This window comes from Trachemys scripta, chromosome 11 (assembly GCF_013100865.1).
Source record: "Trachemys scripta elegans isolate TJP31775 chromosome 11, CAS_Tse_1.0, whole genome shotgun sequence".
NCBI classification, from domain to species: Eukaryota; Metazoa; Chordata; order Testudines; family Emydidae; genus Trachemys; species Trachemys scripta.
In genome coordinates this window covers 42,090,632-42,109,969 of record NC_048308.1, presented here as the reverse complement: position 1 = coordinate 42,109,969, position 19,338 = coordinate 42,090,632, and the positions used below count along the sequence as shown (strand labels likewise).

Sequence of the window (19,338 nt, the reverse complement as noted above, 5' to 3'; positions counted from 1 at the left end):
TCTGCAATACATCTCTCCCTATCTCACAAACTAGATATTACTCTCTTCTGGAAAAAAAAACTTCACTTGGTCCTTCCTCACTTGCTAAATGACCATCCTGTCTCCAACCTCTTTATTCAACAAGATTTCATAGAAATTTGTTTCCTCTCACTTCAAAACCAACTCTCCCAGTAAAATTGCCTTGAAAGTTTTTTGTCTGCCTTTGCCTTTCTACAGGTAGTTAGTAACGAATTCCTTGCCAACCACAGATCTTTTCTCATCTCAGTATAGCTTTCAATTATAACAGTCAGTATATCATTCTCCACCAAGAAGCCACTGTCCTTATGACTCTCTTTTATTGGTTTGAATACTCTAATCATCACTTTTATTTCTGGTGAAGACTTGTTTACTTCCCCCCTCATCCTTTCCACTATGACATGTCTTCTCTTTCCATGTTCTCACTCCATGACATTTGATTGCTAACTTCAAACCTGAACAACACTTCTGCTTGGACAATATCCAGTTTATCTTCCTCATCTCACTTGCTGACCCGCTATTGCTCATCGCTCAGCTTTAGGCTACACTGTAATTCCCTACTATAGAATACTTCAGGGAGTTATAGACCAGTCAGCTTAACTTCAGTACCCAGAAAGATAATGGAGCAAATACTTAAGCAATCAATTTGCAAACACCTAGAAGATAATAAGGTGATAAGTAGCAGTCAGCATGGCTTTGTCAAGAACAAATCATATCAAACCAACCTAATAGCTTTCTTTGACAGGGTAACAAGCCTTATGGGTCGGGAAAAGCGGTAGATGTGGTATATTTTGATTTTAGTAAGACTTTTGATATTGTCTTGCATGACCATCTCATAAACAAACTACGGAAATACAACCTAGATGGAGCTACTATAAGGAGGGTGCATAACTGGTTGGAAATCCAGTGGTTCACAGTCAAGCTGAGCCTGCCTCTCCCATTCTGAGGCATGATGGCTGGAGGTGGGCGAATGCTGGCAGGACGTCCCTCTCGATGGGGAACAGTACTGCTGAGGCGAGGACACACGCATAGATTGCAATGCGGGTTTTCACTGAGACCAGGGTACCACAGGAGCCAGTGAGGGCGGCACCGGAAGCTTCAGGATCTCCTGAGCTGCTTTAAGAGCTTCAGGCGTCGACGGCACCTGAAGCTGGCTGGGGCCTGCACTGCTATCTGGAGTTGCAGGCGAAGTACAGGATGGGCTGTACCACTCGACTTGAGCTAGGGCCCAACTTCCCGAGGAGAATGTTGAGTTGCCAGACACGGGTCTTGGCTCACCCCCTGCCCTCTCCTTTTCCTTGTGGGAGGTAGGAGATCTTCCCCTCAAAGTCTTTTTTGGCTTCTTGACCGGAGCCGGGGAGGGAGACCGGTGCTGACTCGTGGACAGTGCCAAGGGAGCACTGCGTACGGAGCCCACGGTGCTCGGTGTGGAGTCGGACCACTGCTCCAATGCTGGAGTGAGTGCCGACTCCATTAGGAGTGCTCTTAGACGGATAGCACGCTCCTTCTTCAGCCTAGGTTTGAAGGATTTGCAGATAATGCACTTGTCACTTATGTGCCCCTCGCCTAAGCACCTTAGGCAGCTGGTATGGGGACTGCTGATGGGCACAGGCCGTTTGCAGCGATCACAGGGCTTAAAGCCTGGGGACCGGGGCACGCCCCAACCCCCAGCTGGGTCCCATTTGGGACTAATGGAGAGTTTGAGAACTACTACTAAGGGTAAGTAAGAAAACTCCTGACGACTTACAACTATTTTACAGGATTTCAAAGTTCTCAAGAACAGAGAAGGAATCAATGCTAGCCAAAGCAGCAGACGTTCCAACACCGTCACTGGTGGCAAAAAGGAACTGAGGGTGGGGGGAGCTGGCAGCGCCCCTTATACCGCGCCATATGGGCGCCACTCCAGAGTGAACCAGAGCCAGTCCCCTACGGATACTGCTGAGCGAAAACCTGCTGGCACCGATGCATGCGGCGAGCACACACACCTAATATGGAATGGACATGAGCAAGCACTCGAAGAAGAACAGTAAGAGCTAACAATTACTAAGAGACTGACCTGCAGTGGTCACAGCAGAGAGGCAGGTGGCAGCAGAAGGTAACTAACAGTCGGCCGGCGGGTGCAATGAGCAGTGATGGTGGAGCAAGCAAGGTGCCTTCTTCCCCAGGTGGGAGGTGAACTCACACAGATGCACATCTGAACCCTGGGTCCTCAATGACCAAGGACAACCACTGTGAGTGGGGTATGGTGAGGGAGCAGAGAAGGGCACAGAAAAGGAACTTTTGGTTGCAAAACTCAAGAACATGAGGCAGAAAACACTGCCCCTGCACTCTGGGGTGGGTGTCCTGCTCACGGTTTTATGATTATGAATCCTGCTTCTGGCATTTTCCCTAATTAGTGTCAGGTGACTTCCCTCCTTTCATTAAAAGTTTCTTTTCTACACTCAGACTCTGTGCTTGTGAATAGGGAAATATTGCCTCTCAGAGGCACCCAGGAGTGGTATGTAATTTTCCCAGGTTACTGGGTGGGGGCTCAAGCCGGTTCTGTGTTGGATGGATGGAAAGGAACCCCTAGATATTGAACCCGGCCCTGGTTGCTGCCGGCTCCACCTGGCAGAAGGGTTACATAAGCAAAACACAAGAAGTAATTCTTCTGCTCTACTCCGTGCTGATTAGGTCTCTACTGGAGTATTGTGTCCAGTTCTGGGTGCCACATTTCAGGAAAGATGTGGACAAACTGGAGAAAGTCCAGAGAAGAACAACAAAAATGATTAAAGGTCTAGAAAACATGACCTATGAGGGAAGGTTGAAAAAAAATGGATTTGTTCAGTCTGGAGAAGAGAAGACTGAGGGATGACATGATAGCATCTGCCAATCTGCCCTGGAGTAAAATTCCTTCTGGACCCCAAATATGGCAATCAGCTAAACCCTGAGCATGTGAGCAAGACTCACCAGCCAGACACCCAGGAAAGAATTATCTGCAGTAACTCAGATCCCACCCCATCTAACATCCCATCACAGGCCACTGGGCATATTTACCGCTAATAGTCAAAGATCAATTAATTGCCAAAATTAGGCTATCCCATTATACCATCCCCTCCATAAACTTATCAAGCTTAGTCTTGAAGCCAGATATGTCTTTTGCCCGCACTGCTCCCCTTGGAAGGCTGTTCCAGAACTTCACTACTCTGATGGTTAGAAACCTTCGTCTAATTTCATGTCTAAACTTCCTGATGGCTAGTTTATATCCATTTATTCTTTTGTCCACATTGGTACTGAGCTTAAATAATTCCTCTCCCTCCCTGGTATTTATCCCTCTGATATATTCATAGAGAGCAATCATTTCTCCCCTCAGCCTTCTTTTAGTTAGGCTAAACAAGCCGAGCTCTTTGAGTCTCCTTTCATAAGTCAGGTTTTCCATTCTTCAGATTATCCTAGTAGAATCACAGAATATCAGGGTTGGAAGGGACCTCAGGAGGTCATCTAGTCCAACCTCCTGCTCAAAGCAGGACCAATCCCCAACTAAATCATCCCAGTCAGGGCTTCGTCAAGCCTGACCTTAAAAACCTCTAAGGAAGGAGATTCCACCACCTCCCTAGATAACCCATTCCAGTGCTTCCCCACCCTCCTAGTGAAAAAGTTTTTCCTAATATCCAACCTAAACCTCCCCCCCTGCAACTTGAGACTGTTACCCCTTGTTCTGTCATCTGGTACCACTGAGAACAGTCTAGATCCATCCTCTTTGGAACTCCCTTTCAGGTAGTTGAAAGCAGCTATCAAATCCCCCCTCATTCTTCTCTTCTGCAGACTAAACAATCCCAGTTCCCTCAGCCTCTCCTCATAAGTCATGTGCTCCAGACCCCTAATCATTTTTGTTGCCCTCCGCTGGACTCTTTCCAATTTTTCCACATCCTTCTTGTAGTGTGGGGCCCAAAACTGGACACAGTACTCCAGATGAGGCCTCACCAATGCCAAATAGAGGGGAATGATCACATCCCTCGATCTGCTGGCAATGCCCCTACTTATACAGCCCAAAATGCCGTTAGCCTTCCTGGCAACAAGGGCACATTGTTGACTCATATCCAGCTTCTCATCCACTGTAACCCCTAGGTCCTTTTCTGCAGAACTGCTGCCTAGCCACTCAGTCCCTAGTCTGTAGCAGTGCATGGGATTCTTTCATCCTAAGTGCAGGACTCTGCACTTGTCCTTGTTGAATCTCAGATTTCTTTTGGCCCAATCCTCTAATCTGTCTAGGTCCCTCTGTATCCTATCCCTACGCTCCAGCGTATCTCCCACTCTTCCAGTTTAGTGTCATCTGCAAACTTGCTGAGGGTGCAGTCCACACCATCCTCCAGATCATTAATGAAGATATTGAACAAAACCAGCCCCAGGACCGACCCTTGGGGCACTCCCCTTGATACTGGCTGCCAACTAGACATGGAGCCATTGATCACTACCCGTTGAGCCCGATGATCTAGCCAGCTTTCTATCCACCTTATAGTCCATTCATCCAGCCCATACTTCTTTAAGTTGCCAGCAAGAATACTGTGGGAAACCGTATCAAAAACTTTGCTAAAGTCAAAGAATAACACGTCCACTACTTTCCCCTCATCCACAGAGCCAGTTATCTCATCGTAGAAGGCAATTAGGTTAGTCAGGCATGACTTGCCCTTGGTGAATCCATGCTGACTGTTCCTGATCACTTTCCTCTCCTCTAAGTGCTTCAGAATTGATTCCTTGAGGACCTGCTCCATGATTTTTCCAGGGACTGAGGTGAGGCTGACCGGCTTGTAGTTCCCCAGATCCTCCTCCTTCCTTTTTTTTTTTTTTTTTTTAAAAAGATGGGCACTACATTAGCCTTTTTCCAGTCATCTGGGATCTCCCCCGATCACCATGAGTTTTCAAAGATAATGGCCAACGGCTCTGCAATCATATCCGCTAACTTCTTTAGCACCCTCGGATGCAGCGCATCCGGCCCCATGGACTTGTGCTCATCCAGCTTTTCTACATAGTCCTGAACCACTTCTTTCTCCACAGAGGGCTGGTTACCTCCTCCCCATGCTGTGCTGCCCAATGCAGTAGTCTGGGAGCTGACCTTGTTCGTGAAGAGAGAGGCAAAAAAAGCATTGAGTACATTAGCTTTTTCCACATCCTCTGTCACTAGGTTGCCTCCCTCATTCAGTAAGGGGCCCACACTTTCCTTGACTTTCTTCTTGTTGCTAACATACCGGAAGAAACCCTTCTTGTTACTCTTGCTAGCTGCAACTCCAAGTGTGATTTGGTCTTCCTGATTTCACTCCTGCGTGCCTGAGGAATATTTTTATACTCCTCCCTGGTCATTTGTCCAATCTTCCACTTCTTGTAAGCTTCTTTTTTGTGTTTAAGATCAACAAGGATCTCACTGTTAAGCCAAGCTGGTCGCCTGCCGTATTTACTATTCTTTCTACAGATTGGGATGGTTTGTTCCTGCAACCTCAATAAGGATTCTTTAAAATACAGCCAGCTCTCCTGGACTCCTTTCCCCCTCATGTTATTCTCCCAGGGGATTCTGCTCATCAGTTCCCAGAGGGAGTCAACGTCTGCTTTTCTGAAGTCCAGGGTCCGTATTTTGTTACTCTCCTTTCTTCCTTGTGTCAGGATCCTGAACTTGACCATCTCATGGACACTGCCTCCCAGGTTCCCATCCACTTTTGCTTCCCCTACTAATTCTTCCCTGTTTGTGAGCAGCAGCTCAAGAAGAGCTCTGCCCTTAGTTGGTTCCTCAAGCACTTGCACCAGGAAATTGTCCCCTACACTTTCCAAAAACTTCCTGGATTGTCTGTGCATCGCTGTATTGCTCTCCCAGCAGATATCGAGGTGATTGAAAGTCCCCCATGAGAACCAGGGCCTGTGATCTAGTAACTTCTGTTAGTTGCCAGAAGAAAACCTCCTCCACCTCATCTCCCTGGTCTGGTGGTCTATAACAGACTCCCACCATGATATCACCCTTGTTACTCACACTTCTAAACTTAATCCAGAGACTCTCAGGTTTTTCTGTAGTTTCATACTGGAGTTCTGAGCAGTCATACTGCTCTCTTACATACAGTGCAACTCCTCCACCTTTTCTGTCCTGCCTGTCCTTCCTGAACAGTTTATATCCATCCATGACAATACTCCAGTCATGTAATTTATCCCACCAGGTCTCTGTTATTCCAATCACATCATAATTCCTTGACTGTGCCAGGACTTCCAGTTCTCCCTGCTTGTTTCCCAGGCTTCTTCCATTTGTGTATAGGCACTTAAGATAACTCACTGATCACCCTGCTTTCTCAGTATGAGGCAGGAGTCCTCCCCTCTTGCACTCTTCTGTTCGTGCTTCCTCCCGGCATCCCACTTCCCCACTTACCTCAGGTCTTTGATCTCCTTCCCCTGGTGAACCTAGTTTAAAGCCCTCCTCACTAGGTTAGCCAGCCTGCTTGTGAAGATGCTCTTCCCTTTCGTCGTTAAGTGGAGCCTGTCTCTGCCTAGCACTCCTTCTTGGAACACCATCCCATGGTCAAAGAATCCAAAGCCTTTTCTCCGACACCACCTGTGTAGCCATTCATTGACTTCCAGGATTTGATGGTCTCTACCCAGGCCTTTTCCTTCCACAGGGAGGATGGACCAGAACATCACTTGTGCCTCAAACTCCTTTATCCTTCTTCCCAGAGCCACGTAGTCTGCAGTGATCCGCTCAAGGTCATTCTTGGCAGTATCATTGGTGCCCATGTGGAGAAGCAGGAAGGGGTAAGTGATCCGAGGGCGTGATGAGTCTCGGCAGTCTCTCCGTCACATTGTGAATCCTAGCTCCTGGCAAGCAGCACACTTCTCAGTTTTCCCATTCAGGACGGCAGATAGATGCCTGAGTAGCACTTCTCTGTACCTGTTCCAGTTTGAATTCATTCTTCTTAAACATGGGAGACCAGAACTGCACACAGTATTCCAGATGAGGTCTCACTAGTGCCTTGTTTAACAGTACTAACACCGCCTTATCTCTACTGGAAATACCTCGCCTAATGCATCCCAAGACCGCATTAGCTTTTTTCACACCCATATCACATTGGCGGCTCATAGTCATCCTGTGATCAACCAATACCCAAGGTCCTTCACCTCCTCTGTTACTTCTAACTGATGAGACCCCAGCTTATAACAAAAATTCTTATTAATCCCTAAATGCATGACCTTGCACTTTTCACTATTAAATTTCATCCTATTACTATTACTCCAGTTTACAAGGTCATCCAGATCTTCCTGTATGATATCCCAGTCCTTCTCTATATTGGCAATACCTCCCAGCTTTGTGTCATCCGCAAACTTTATTAGCACACTCTCACTTTGTGCGCCAAGGTCAGTAATAAAAAGATTAAATAAGATTGGTCCCAAAACCAATCCCTGAGGAATTCTACTAGTAACCTCCCTCCAGCCTGACAGTTCATTTGTCAGATATACCTGACCTCCCTCCAGATCACCGAATTGCTTCTTCTGTAGATCTCACCTTAAAACTTCCATTTCTCTTTATTTTTCAAACATTCTTTGTTTTGTAAATGTTTATTAACTAGATAAAGTGTTAGTTTTCTGGAAGTACAGGGAAAGGAGGGGGAAAGCAAAGGAAAACATACAGAACACAATCAGAGACTCAAGTGTGAAAATCAATAAACACGAGCCAGCATGTGGGCAGTCGGGGCTCATTCAGAGCACATTCCAAACCTACACTTCTCCCACCAACAAAACCTAAGCCTGAACACGTTGGACACTGAATTCTGTATTGCTGGCCTGTAATGGATAAGCATCCACACCACAAATTCAGCATCTCAATTACCATGCCCAGTGGCATTTCCAGCAGCATAATCACATTACAGACAGTTTCAGCAAAGCCTTCAGCAGTTACGCAGCCTGGAATACCCTTTGACACCTAGAACAGGGTTGAGGCACATAAGCAGGACAGTGTGGAGAAGCCTGCCAGTGCTTGTGCTGTACCTGCTCTGTGTGCAGAAGTCACCTATCTTAGCCATGAGACCATCTGTGGTAAAGTGGTCCTCAAAGGGTTAACTGAGTTACTCAGAGTAGTATGGGTTGGAGCCATGCTCGATCCCACCTTACTTCCTGTTTAGTTCGTGTGTGTTTTCCATCTCTGTTATGTAGCTGAACAAAGCAGCGAGTTCCCAGTCAGCAATACTAGAGGTGAAATCTCTGCAATCCCCTGCTTCATTCACTAGCCTCTTTTACTACACAACCTTGATTTCTTCCCAGAACAGGTGCACCCGTGCACTGAATGAAGCAGAGGTCCTTGGGGGAAAAAATAGTATGGATTCATGTAATTAAAGAAGACCATAATTAGAGCAGGTCAAAACTCTGAATTTCTGTTTTCAAAACATGAAAATTTCCTGAAAATTTGTTTTTATTTCTGATTCAGAATATAAACAAACATTTTCAAAATTTCCTGTGAAATGAAAGTTTCAAAAAAATAAATCATTTTGGAAATTTTTTGGTTTGGAATCATTTTAACTTTTTGTTTCAAAACAAAATTTTTATTTCAAAATGTGTTTTATATTAATATTTTAATGTTAGCTTGGACTACTTTTTCTAGGGCATTAAAACTGCTGCTCATTTATTACAGTAGTGAGTGCTTATTTTCTGTTCTTGTTCAAAGTGTCAAACTATTTAATTACAATATAAACAGGAGACACTGAACTAGATAATAAGATGTTTCAATCAGTACTAAATAGCAGCTGCCCTTAATTGTAAAAATAAAATATAAAAATAAAACAAATTAATAGAATATTTTGACTACTATGTAAAAGAAATGTAAGATGAATAAAAATAATATAGAAATAAAATATTTTGAAAAATATTTCTGCAGTGAAAAATGTTTTGTTTCAAAAATAATTTTCTTGGGAAATTTCAACAAAATCTGTATGATTAGATGAAAAAACAAGTTTAATCAAAATAGCATATTTTGATGGAAAACTGTTTCGATATAAATTGTCTGACCAGTTCTATTCATAAGGCATACACAGGAGAGGGACGAACTAAGGATGCACAGGCAATCTTAATTCTGTCATCTCCTAACTTTTTAGTGCTTGAATTTACAACCTTAATAATGTTCTTTTAACATAGTTTTTGTGTGTGTGATGTAATATATATACATGCCACAATTCTCAAAAAGTGACCAGTGATTTTTCATGCCTCAGCTTTTGGATGCCCACCTGAGATACTTCAAGGGGGCCTGTTTATCAAAAAATGTTGAGACCCACCTTCTGAAAATCAGGTCCTTCAAGGTGTCTCAGTTAGGCACCCAAAATCACAAGTTACTTCTGAAAATCTTGGCCCATATTATCTCTAAATGATACGATAGAACCCTGCTAACATCCATATATTGGGCTTGATCATGCAAACTATTACACAGAAGATTAACTTTATTCATGTGAGTATTCTTACTGACTTAAATGGAACTACTCACATGTGAAAGGTTATTTGCATATGTAAGTGTTTGCAGGATCAGATCCTTTATAACATGCCAAAAAAAAAAAAAAAAAAATCTGACCTCTTCCTGTCTTCTCAGCCAGGATTTAATACTGAAGTGTTAGAGTGAGAGACTATAGTACAAAGACATCTTTATTTTTGCAGCATGTGATCATACATTTAACAACACATTATGATTACCATACATTTAAAACTAACCCAAAACTGTCACAAATGGACAGCACATACTTTGTGATATTTGCTCTTACTTTTAAAAACTCTGATTTCTTACTTGCTGAGCATCAGATTATGACTAGCCTTTTCAGAGTTAATTGTGTGGTGGGGACAAGAGTCTCCCCTACTTGTGGGGCCAAGAAAAGTCCTTATGTTTACCACACTGCAGAGACTGCTCTCCTGGTGCATCCCTGGGAAGCTCTGGTGCCTCAAATGGAGCAGAGTTGACAAGGGCTCATGGCTGTGGCCCACCCCGAGCCCAACACTAGCTCTCAGAATAGAGAGCTGCACCAAGGGAAGCACACTGAATCATCCTGAAGAGCTCTCCAAGGACTGCTAGGTCGGACTTCACAACAACCCTACCCTGGTGAGTGGCTAAATGTTACATTTTGACCCTAATTTGTAATGGGTTCCCTGGTCATTACTGTGAATTAGCAATGTTCAGCTACAACTGAACGATGGTAAGTCTCCTTGTTGATTAAAATTTGAACCCAGCTTCTCTTTTACTGCTGGCTGCAGTAGACTCTGTTCATCAATTATTTAGTTATGGAGTCTGCGAAGTGGCAATGTCAGAGCCTTCTTCTAACGACTACTTCGCTGAGATGATGTATGTTGCACAAATAAACCACCTACATTAAAATGCCTGCATACTTATGCAGCAGGAAATTTTCCACCCTCTCTGAAAGGATTTGTCATAGTTGTCTTCACACTCATTCAGTTTCCTGCACCATAATTTACTGCAAAACTGTTCCATAATTGCTAGTTTGACTTTGATAGGAATTATATGACAAGAGGATTTCAATCATTCACAGTCCAGAAATATCAAATGTTATCCTCACAGTGACAATGAAATCCATACTGACACTATATCCAATCATATTACACTCCATTTCCACACAGATTACCCCATTGAGGAAACTGCTATTTACCCAACTGCCGCCTCCAAAAATGACTTATGAAAAGTCTAAGAAGGCAGCAGCACAAAATTTTCAAGGCCTCTCATGGCAAGAAATATACTTTTTCTAATTTTTTTCTTTATTAATTCTCAAGAAAGATTTAAAAAAACACACAAGCAATGTACTAAGCTGGAAATATAAATTAAAACTGCAATCATAATGGGGACAGTAGGACAAAAATGGGGTGATTTATTCTCTCTTCTGAGTTTTTGTAGAATAGGAACAACATTCCTGGTGCTTATTGTCTTGTGTACACTAACACCTTCAGTGGCTATCATATGGGCTAGCTCAGCATCACGTCAAAATTCATCACTCACAAGCTATTGGCGCTCCTATGGATTCCTCTCCCATAACATTATCATGCGTTTTAAATATGATGGCCAATATTTTCAAAAAGTAGTGCTTAAAACCAGGATGCTACATCCATATTTAGGCACCTAAATGTGTGCCTGGCTTTTGAAGTGTTCAGTACAGTGGAGCCTCTGCGTGCTCAGCATTTTTAAACTTCATGCTATATATTTATGTGCTGTGACAGGGTCACACCAGATGGCTACAGGAGAGTGATGGAAGGCAGATATATTAGCCCCAGATTAAGTAGGTCTCTTTTCCCTGCGTAAGGTAACAGGGAAGGTTCCAGAACAATCAGGAACTTTCTGGAAATAATTAAGGCAGACAGGCTGATTAGAACACCTGCAGCCAATCAAGAAGCTGCTAGAATCAATTAAGGCAGGCTAATCAGGGCACCTGGGTTTAAAAAGGAGCTCACTTCAGCTTGTGGTGTGGGTGTAAGGAGCTGGGAGTGAAAGGAGGTGCTGCTGGAGGACTGAGGAGTATAAGCATTAACAGACACTAAGAAGAAGGTCCTGTGGTGAGGATAAAGAAGGTGTTGGGAGGAGGCCATGGGGAAGTAGCCCAGGGAATTGTAGCTGTTGTGCAGCTGTTCCAGGAGGCACTCTAGACAGCTGCAGTCCACAGGACCCTGGGCTGGAACCCGGAGCAGAGGGCGGGACCGGATTCCCCCCCAAACCTCCCTTCTACCAGAGGGGAAGGTCTCTGGGCTGTTCCCCAACCCACATGGTGAATCTCTGAGGCAAGAAAATCCGCCAATAAGCGCAGGACCCACCAAGATAGAGAAGGAACTTTGTCACAGTGCTTAAATATGGAATTAGCAGCCTAACCTTAAGCACCCAATTGGCTTATGTACTTTACCAGTTATCATGATGAAGGCAGCACCACCGCTAGCACCGGTGCAGAAGTAAGCGTAGCATTACCGCAACCTCCCCTACAATAACCTTGTGACTCCTCCCCACCCCCAACTCCTTTTTGGGTCAGGACCCCTACAATTACAATTAAATAGCTGAAATCGTGAAATTTATTATTTTTTAAATCCTCTGACCATGAAATTGACCAAAATGGACCATGAATTTGGTAGGGCCCTAAACATGAGTGGAGTGCTATGGAGTTGACCCAGGGTGAGGCTTTCCAACTGCACAGATCCTGGGGAGCATATTAGCAATGGAAGCCCAGTATAACTGGGATTGTACAATATAATGTGGAGCATTCTACCTGAATCCCTACTAAATCAGATACAATTTCTGTAATTTTGTGTTTCTAAAAAGGTTTATGATACAATACACCTTTTCAAATAGAACCTTGTTGCCTGCCCGGCAAGCCACGCCATACTGAACAGATGACACATATCTGTAGTTAGATCTGAAGTTAAATATTCACACACAGTACGCAAAACATTTAAGCATTCATAGGTTAACACTTCTAAGGAAAATGCCCCCCAGAACTAAAGGAGAAAGACTTAGGAAGAATTCTTTCTTAACCATGCCCACATAATTCTATCCCCCTTCCTACTACCCTGCATCTATGTCATAGGTCTAGAGTTTATTTCCCCCAAATAGCTTCCACATCCATCTCTTTTCCAAGTCACAGCAGAAAAGGCATAAGGAACTTACTGAAACATTGACATATCTTACCTCCATTGGAAATGCCCAATTCTATTATCGAAAGAGTTTTAACTGCTGAGCATCAGATTTTGCTACCATGAGGAAGAATGAATTAATAAATCCACCAAACGTTACAAGTCAGAGATTAAAGTAAGTTGTCTAGGATCTTTTCCTTACCTGCTTACTGTCCCTCTGAGATGACAATGAAGAGGAGGCACTTTTATGTGATGGGGTGGATGTTTTGTGAGCAGGAGATACACCCTTCTCCTCTGAACTCATAGTTGCAGCTAATTTCTAGAGATGATCTTGTGCTGTTAAGACCATACCAATCTTTTCTCAAAGTCACATACAAAAAGAGAGGGAAGGATTTTCCACATTATTAAATTTCACAGTTTATCTTCTGGAAAGGAGGAGATGAACTCAAAAGGCATCCAAACTTGTCCTTAATTAAAACAAAAATGGGAAAGAAAGAGAGAGAATGAATCACTTTCACTCTGAAAAAAGTTTCATTACATATCTGTAAGCAAACAAAAAGATTCACTCGTAGTCATTGTTCTATAATATGGTTTCATCAATACAATTAACGGATCTCACAAATATTTACCTATGCTTGCTTGACATTACCCAATCAGTACAAATGTTGCTTTTCACTCTGACAATAGCAAACAAGATTTTAACTTATCCCCAAATTTCCTTTCTTCTACCAGGAAAGCCCACAGATGCATTACAATGCATTTTACCATAGCTTGAAGCACCTTGGATGCAGAACTAGACCTGTTAATCTAGACAGGCTGGAATGGCCACACCTGTGAAGACCCAGCCAGTTCAAAGTACTTCCAAAGTTGCTTCACAGAACTAATTCCTTCAAACTTTATTTCATAGGTTATTAGCAAGAACAGGATAGTCATACAAACACTCCTTACTGAAAAACAACTTCAAATTTAACCCCAACTACTAGCAAACATATATACATTGTGCCCATAAAGAAAATTAAGGAGAAAGCAACAATTTAAACCTCATTCAGAACTATAAGCCTTGTGCCAGGTGGGTTGAATCTGCAGACTTTCCTACTAGAAGAAAGGAAAATGTTCAGGGACAATCAGATAAATGTTCTTATTCTTCTTCACAGGGAAAGTCAGCAGATCCATTAAAATGGGATATACAATGTGTGTCACCCCCAGGGAAAAGAAAAGATGAACGAGGAAACAGATGTGTCCTCTCCTCCCACCCCAATTTAATTTATTGGGGGAGCATAGTACGGATCCCTCCTTCCAATGGCAGGGACTGATGAGACCTGCACATTTAATTTGTCAAACTTAGAGGAGGTATAGAAACATGACCAGGAGACCATCCAACATGTCTCTTTATATGTTTCAAATAATCCTCCAAGCCAGGAAGCTGCCATGACTCTGAATAAATGAGCATAAACGTTTGAGGGGGAAAAGGGTGGTGACTATTTTTGAAGGCTTCTGAAAAGCACCAATTTAGCCACCTAATAATTGAAGCCTTGGCAGCCTGTTTGTTTGTTTTATTTTTTATGATAAAGTGTTAAATCAGCAAAGCTAGAGTTTTGTTTTTTTTAAATGGTGTGCCACGTTCAGTGTTGATTATTAGAGCCCTGACAACATCAACAGTATTGCAGAGGTATGTGTGTTCAGAGGGTTTGTAGGTTGCTTGATTGGCTTTGTTTTGTTTTTAAAAATTATTTATTTATTTAAAGGGTATTTTGCCTGTGGGCAAAAAAGGATAGAAGAAAAAAAAATTATTGTAACTGGGTTTCTTTTGGAAATAAAGCCTGTGTTAACTCTTAACATAACTTTGCCCTCATCAGAGATGCAGTACTGCTGTTTTCCAATAAGACCTTAACTCCTTTGGCAAAGAGATTGCAACCAGAATGACCACCTGTAAAAGACGGAAAATCTAAGGGTGCTTCTCACCACAGCATCTAAAAGGATGCTTAGTCAGGGAGATTAATACAAGATTTAGATCCTAAGATGGAGGAATAGTGCTGAAAAGTTGAGGCATCTCCTAGAAATCTTACGTCTAGACGAGAGGAAAATCCTGCACCTGCTTGCTCTCTAGTGAGCTGGAAACATCTACCACTTGGATTTTAGAGTCTGAGATTTTAGCCCCATGTTACTAAGACGTTGCCCTTGCCTCAGTGAGCTCTTTCCATGCTTGTGATTTCACACTATAGAGCAGGGCTCTTCAAGGTACCCTGTTTGTGAAATACTTTCTCAAGCTGATATAATTCTAACCCATGGCTTGCCACTAAAAGTCCTATTCATATTTGTTTAAAGTTAAAGCACACACATGGTGGGTGCCATTAAAAACAGTATTTAATGCTCCAGATACCTGTAGTGACCATAGTACTGTCTTATTTTAAGTATATGGGTACCATACATACTTGGAGAGGTAAATACGGAGCTTTAAAAGACATCCAATATAAGGCCAAATTCACATTGGTATAAGTGGACACAATTCTTCAGAATGCAACAGTGATGCACTTGTCCCTCTTACAATACAGATGCATAGGGGAAAGTAGATATTCCACACTGACAAACAAATGGAGTACCTCCTTCATTAAAAAAAAAAAACATATACTACTTTTGTGTATCAGCCTGTAGTACAGCTTCTTCTACAAGAAACAAATATATCTCTATGATAGTCCTAGCTTTTTTCAGTCCAGATGCTGAAAAACCAACAAAGTTACACTCAAGGGTTCTCCCCACTTTCACATTAGTATGCCAAGGACTGCTGGTCCATTTTAACTATGTTTTCATACTGTACAAATATGATATATAAGTATGTGCTGCAGAGATTTATATCAATATTGGTTTTTCAAGATCCATACAATTTAATACAAATCAAAAATCAATTTTAATGTTTAAAAAACTGCTGCACTTCAGAAAGCTCTGACATGGCAGAAAGCAAAGATGATAATCCCAGTTCACTGAACTGTACAATTGGTTCAGTCATGTAATAGCTAAAAGAACAAGTTTTTAGCCATTTATGCTGAACGATAAAGATCTTTTAAATATTTTTTTTAAGCAGTGTAGCTTTTGGGTAAATGAAAATCAAATGGGTTTTAACATGACTGGTCTCTATTGAGTTCACTTATGCAGAAAAAATGATATTTAGCATTGGCAGAGGAAGACAGTGATCTGACACTTAAGCATGTCCAATCCTTTTTAAAGGTGTTCAGGAAGAGTACGCACTGTTGTTAGAGCCAAACACAGTGCTAGAAAGTAGCATGCAAGAACAACAGCTTTACCAATGGTCTCTTGTCCTGAGCTATTGTGAAGTGCCTTCTAGTCAAGTCTAAAGCGTTAAATAAATGTTGACACTTGAGCCAGACTCAGTGGCGCTTTTTTGATGTGCACAAATTCCCTCAAGAAACAGAGCTGAGACAACCAAACTCATTAAACTTGTTAAATAACTGACTGCAAACTCAATCCAGGCAGTTTTATTGCTTACATATTGCTTACCTAGCTGTATATATTCACAAAATTACACCAAGCTTCTTACCATGAATGTAAACATTGGTTCACACACAATATAGCTTATAAACAGAACTTTACAATGTAGTAAATTTTATAACATACATGTGCATCAGCATCTGCGCAATGGTGACACTTCAGTAAATATTACAAGTGTTAACAAAATTAAATATTTATAGCACCAATACTACTAACATTTTAAAAAAGAATTAATGAAACAATTAGAGTAACATGACTGAAAAATAGGCAGATATAAGCACAATAGGAGAAATTATGAACACAAGTATGATCCACAGGCCCTTTTATTTTTCCCCAGGAATATTCCACTACCACTCTTTCCGAGGCCCTGCCCCCACACCACCCCTTCCCCAAGGCCCCACCCTCCGCCTCTTTCTGCCCCCACCCTGTCCCCCAAAGACCCTGCCCATCCACCGCTCACTGCTTTCCACCCTTCCCCAAGTATTTTCTCCAGTCACCAAACTGCTGATTGGCAGTACCACCATAGGTGCCGACTCCGTGGGTGCTCTGGGGCTGGAGCACCCAAGGGGAAAAATTAGTGGGTGCTCTGCAGCCAAGCTCCCCTCACCCCCCGCCCCACCTCCTCCTCACCCCCTGAGCACGCCGCATCCTCGCTCCTCCGCCTACCTCCCAGCACTTCCCAATGCCAAACAGCTGTTTGGAGGTGCTTAGGACTTTCCAGGAAGGAGGGAATAATGGAGGGGGAGGAGCGGGGACACTGTGTGCTCAGGGGAGGAGAGGCAGGGGCGGGGACTTGGGGGGGCGGGGCGAGGTTGGTGCAGGGGTGAGGCCAGGAAGGGTGCGAGCACCCACCAGGAACAGTGGAAGTCGGCGCCTATGAGCACCACCAAATAGCTGATCAGCGGTGCCGCCAAACAGCTGTGGCTGGTGGGTGCTAAACACCCACTATTTTTTTCCTTAGGTGCTTGAGCCCCAGAGCACCCAAGTGCCTACACTATGATCAACAGCTGTATTTTAGAAAGTAAAGAAAAATCTCAGAAACGGCGTACCAGCTTTGAGCTTTCCTGTGTTACAATAAGCTCAGATCCATTAGGACTTATTTCCCAAATTCTGCCTGAACTTTGAAGCAACGTCGTATCCCCCCAATAGCGTATTAAAAGAGTTAAAATAAAAAAACAATTCTCCAAATGTAATGAGATCTTAGTCTCTCCAGAGCTAAAATTGAAGCTCACTTTCTATTAATAAATTAACCTAATTTTTGATTGTCCCATTAAATTCACCAAAATTAAACCAGTCCTCTTGAAATGTCACAGATGGGCCTGCTCCCTTTCCATCAGTCACTCTGCGTTTTGCCATTGACTTTGAATCAATGCCACACGCCTGGGTAGAATATTTCTAGCCAACACAAGGCAAAAGAAAAATTAGGCAACACATTCAGGAAACATGAAAGTTCAAAAAGTGAAGTTCACTTTATGAACATTTTTTCCAGCTTTATTTGACTCGTGATAACTGCAAGTTGGTTTTAATCCTTTTTCTTGGCAACAACTAGTGTGCATGACTAGCTATGGGAGGCTTTACGTCCAATTCTGCCCTATACATAGGACTAGCAATCAGCTCCTCTGATTCCTAGTCCTGTGCCTAATCCAAAAAAACATATTGCCCCCAACCCAAGCACATCACTTAGGTCAATTTTTTCAAATGTGGGTGCACAAAGTTAGACATCCAAGTCCATACAAAGACACCTTAATAAATGGTCTGGTTGTTAGTTGCCAGCGATACTCAGGCCTGGTCTACACTAGGCGTTTATGTCGAAGTTAGCGCCGTTACATCGAATTAACCCTGCACCCGTCCACACCGCGAAGGTATTTAGTTCGACATAGAGGTCTCTTTAATTCGACTTCTGTACTCCTCCCCGACGAGGGGAGTAGCGCTAAATTCGACATGGCCATGTCGAATTAGGCTAGGTGTGGATGGAAATCGACGCTAATAGCTCCAGGAGCTATCCCACAGTGCACCACTCTGTTGACGCTCTGGACAGCAGTAAGAGCTCGGATGTTCTGAACTGCCACACAGGAAAAGCCCCGGGAAAATTTGAATTTGAATTCCTTTTCCTGTCTGGCCAGTTTGAATCTCATTTCCTGTCTGGACATCGTGGCGAGCTCAGCAGCACTGGCAACGATGCAGAGCTCTCCAGCACTGATGGCAGTGCAATCTCAGAATAGAAAGAGGGCCCCAGCATGGACTGATCGGGAAGTCTTGGATCTCATCGCTGTGTGGGGCGATGAGTCCGTGCTTTCCGAGCTGCGATCCAAAAGACGGAATGCAAAGATCTATGAGAAGATCTCTAAAGACATGGCAGAGAGAGGATACAGCCGGGATGTAACGCAGTGCCGCGTGAAAATCAAGGAGCTGAGGCAAGGCTACCAGAAGACCAAAGAGGCAAACGGACGCTCCGGATCCCATCCCCAGACATCCCGTTTCTACGAGGCACTGCATTCCATCCTCGGTGCGGCCGCCACCACTACCCCACCACTGACTGTGGACTCTGAGGATGGGATAGTGTCCACGGCCGGATCCTCGGACATGTTAGTGGACGGGGAAGATGAGGAAGGAGATGAGGAGGACGAGGCAGTCGACAGCGCTCACAACGCTGATTTCCCCGACAGCCAGGATCTCTTCATCACCCTTACAGAGATCCCCTACCAACCCTCCCCAGCCGTTACCCCGGACACAGAATCTGGTGAAGGATCATCCAGTAAGTGTTGTAAACATCTAAACATTTATTTGTAACAGAACATGATTATTAACAATTTAAAAAATGGGTTTCTCATGATTAGTTTGATTAACTTAACGGTTCAGTCATGGGCAGTGCAACTATTTGAAAAAAATCTAGCAATGTCCGGTTTTGCATGATTGTCCTGCCCAAGCCGCTCTACTGTTTAGTCCCTGCTACTGCAGCTACAGTAAGATGCGGTCTATATGTCCGGGGATGGAGCAGAAATCCTCCTGGGACATCTCAAGGAAGCTCTCCTGCAGGTAATTTGAAATCCGCTGCATTAGGTTCTTGGGGAGAGCGGCCTTATTGGGTCCTCCGTAGTAGGACACGTTGCCGCGCCACGAGACTAGCAAGTACTCCGGAATCATTGCTTGGCACAGCATGGCGGCATACGGCCCTGGTCTTTGAAGGCTTTCCCGGAGCATTCTCTGTCTGTCGCTCTCAGA

General features: G+C 43.5%; 1 protein-coding gene across 3 annotated transcripts in view; it reads right to left on the bottom strand.

Annotated features, from left to right (window-relative positions):
* The window catches only part of OSBPL6 (oxysterol binding protein like 6), a 202,580-nt gene that overhangs the window by 96,643 nt on the left and 86,599 nt on the right, over nt 1-19,338 (bottom strand). For all 3 annotated transcript variants that reach the window (XM_034785284.1, XM_034785285.1, XM_034785286.1), the window contains exon 2: nt 12,815-13,079. In XM_034785284.1, coding sequence (XP_034641175.1) covers nt 12,815-12,916 — 102 coding nt within the window. In that variant the 5' untranslated portion in view covers nt 12,917-13,079. The remainder of the gene's footprint in view (nt 1-12,814; nt 13,080-19,338) is intronic.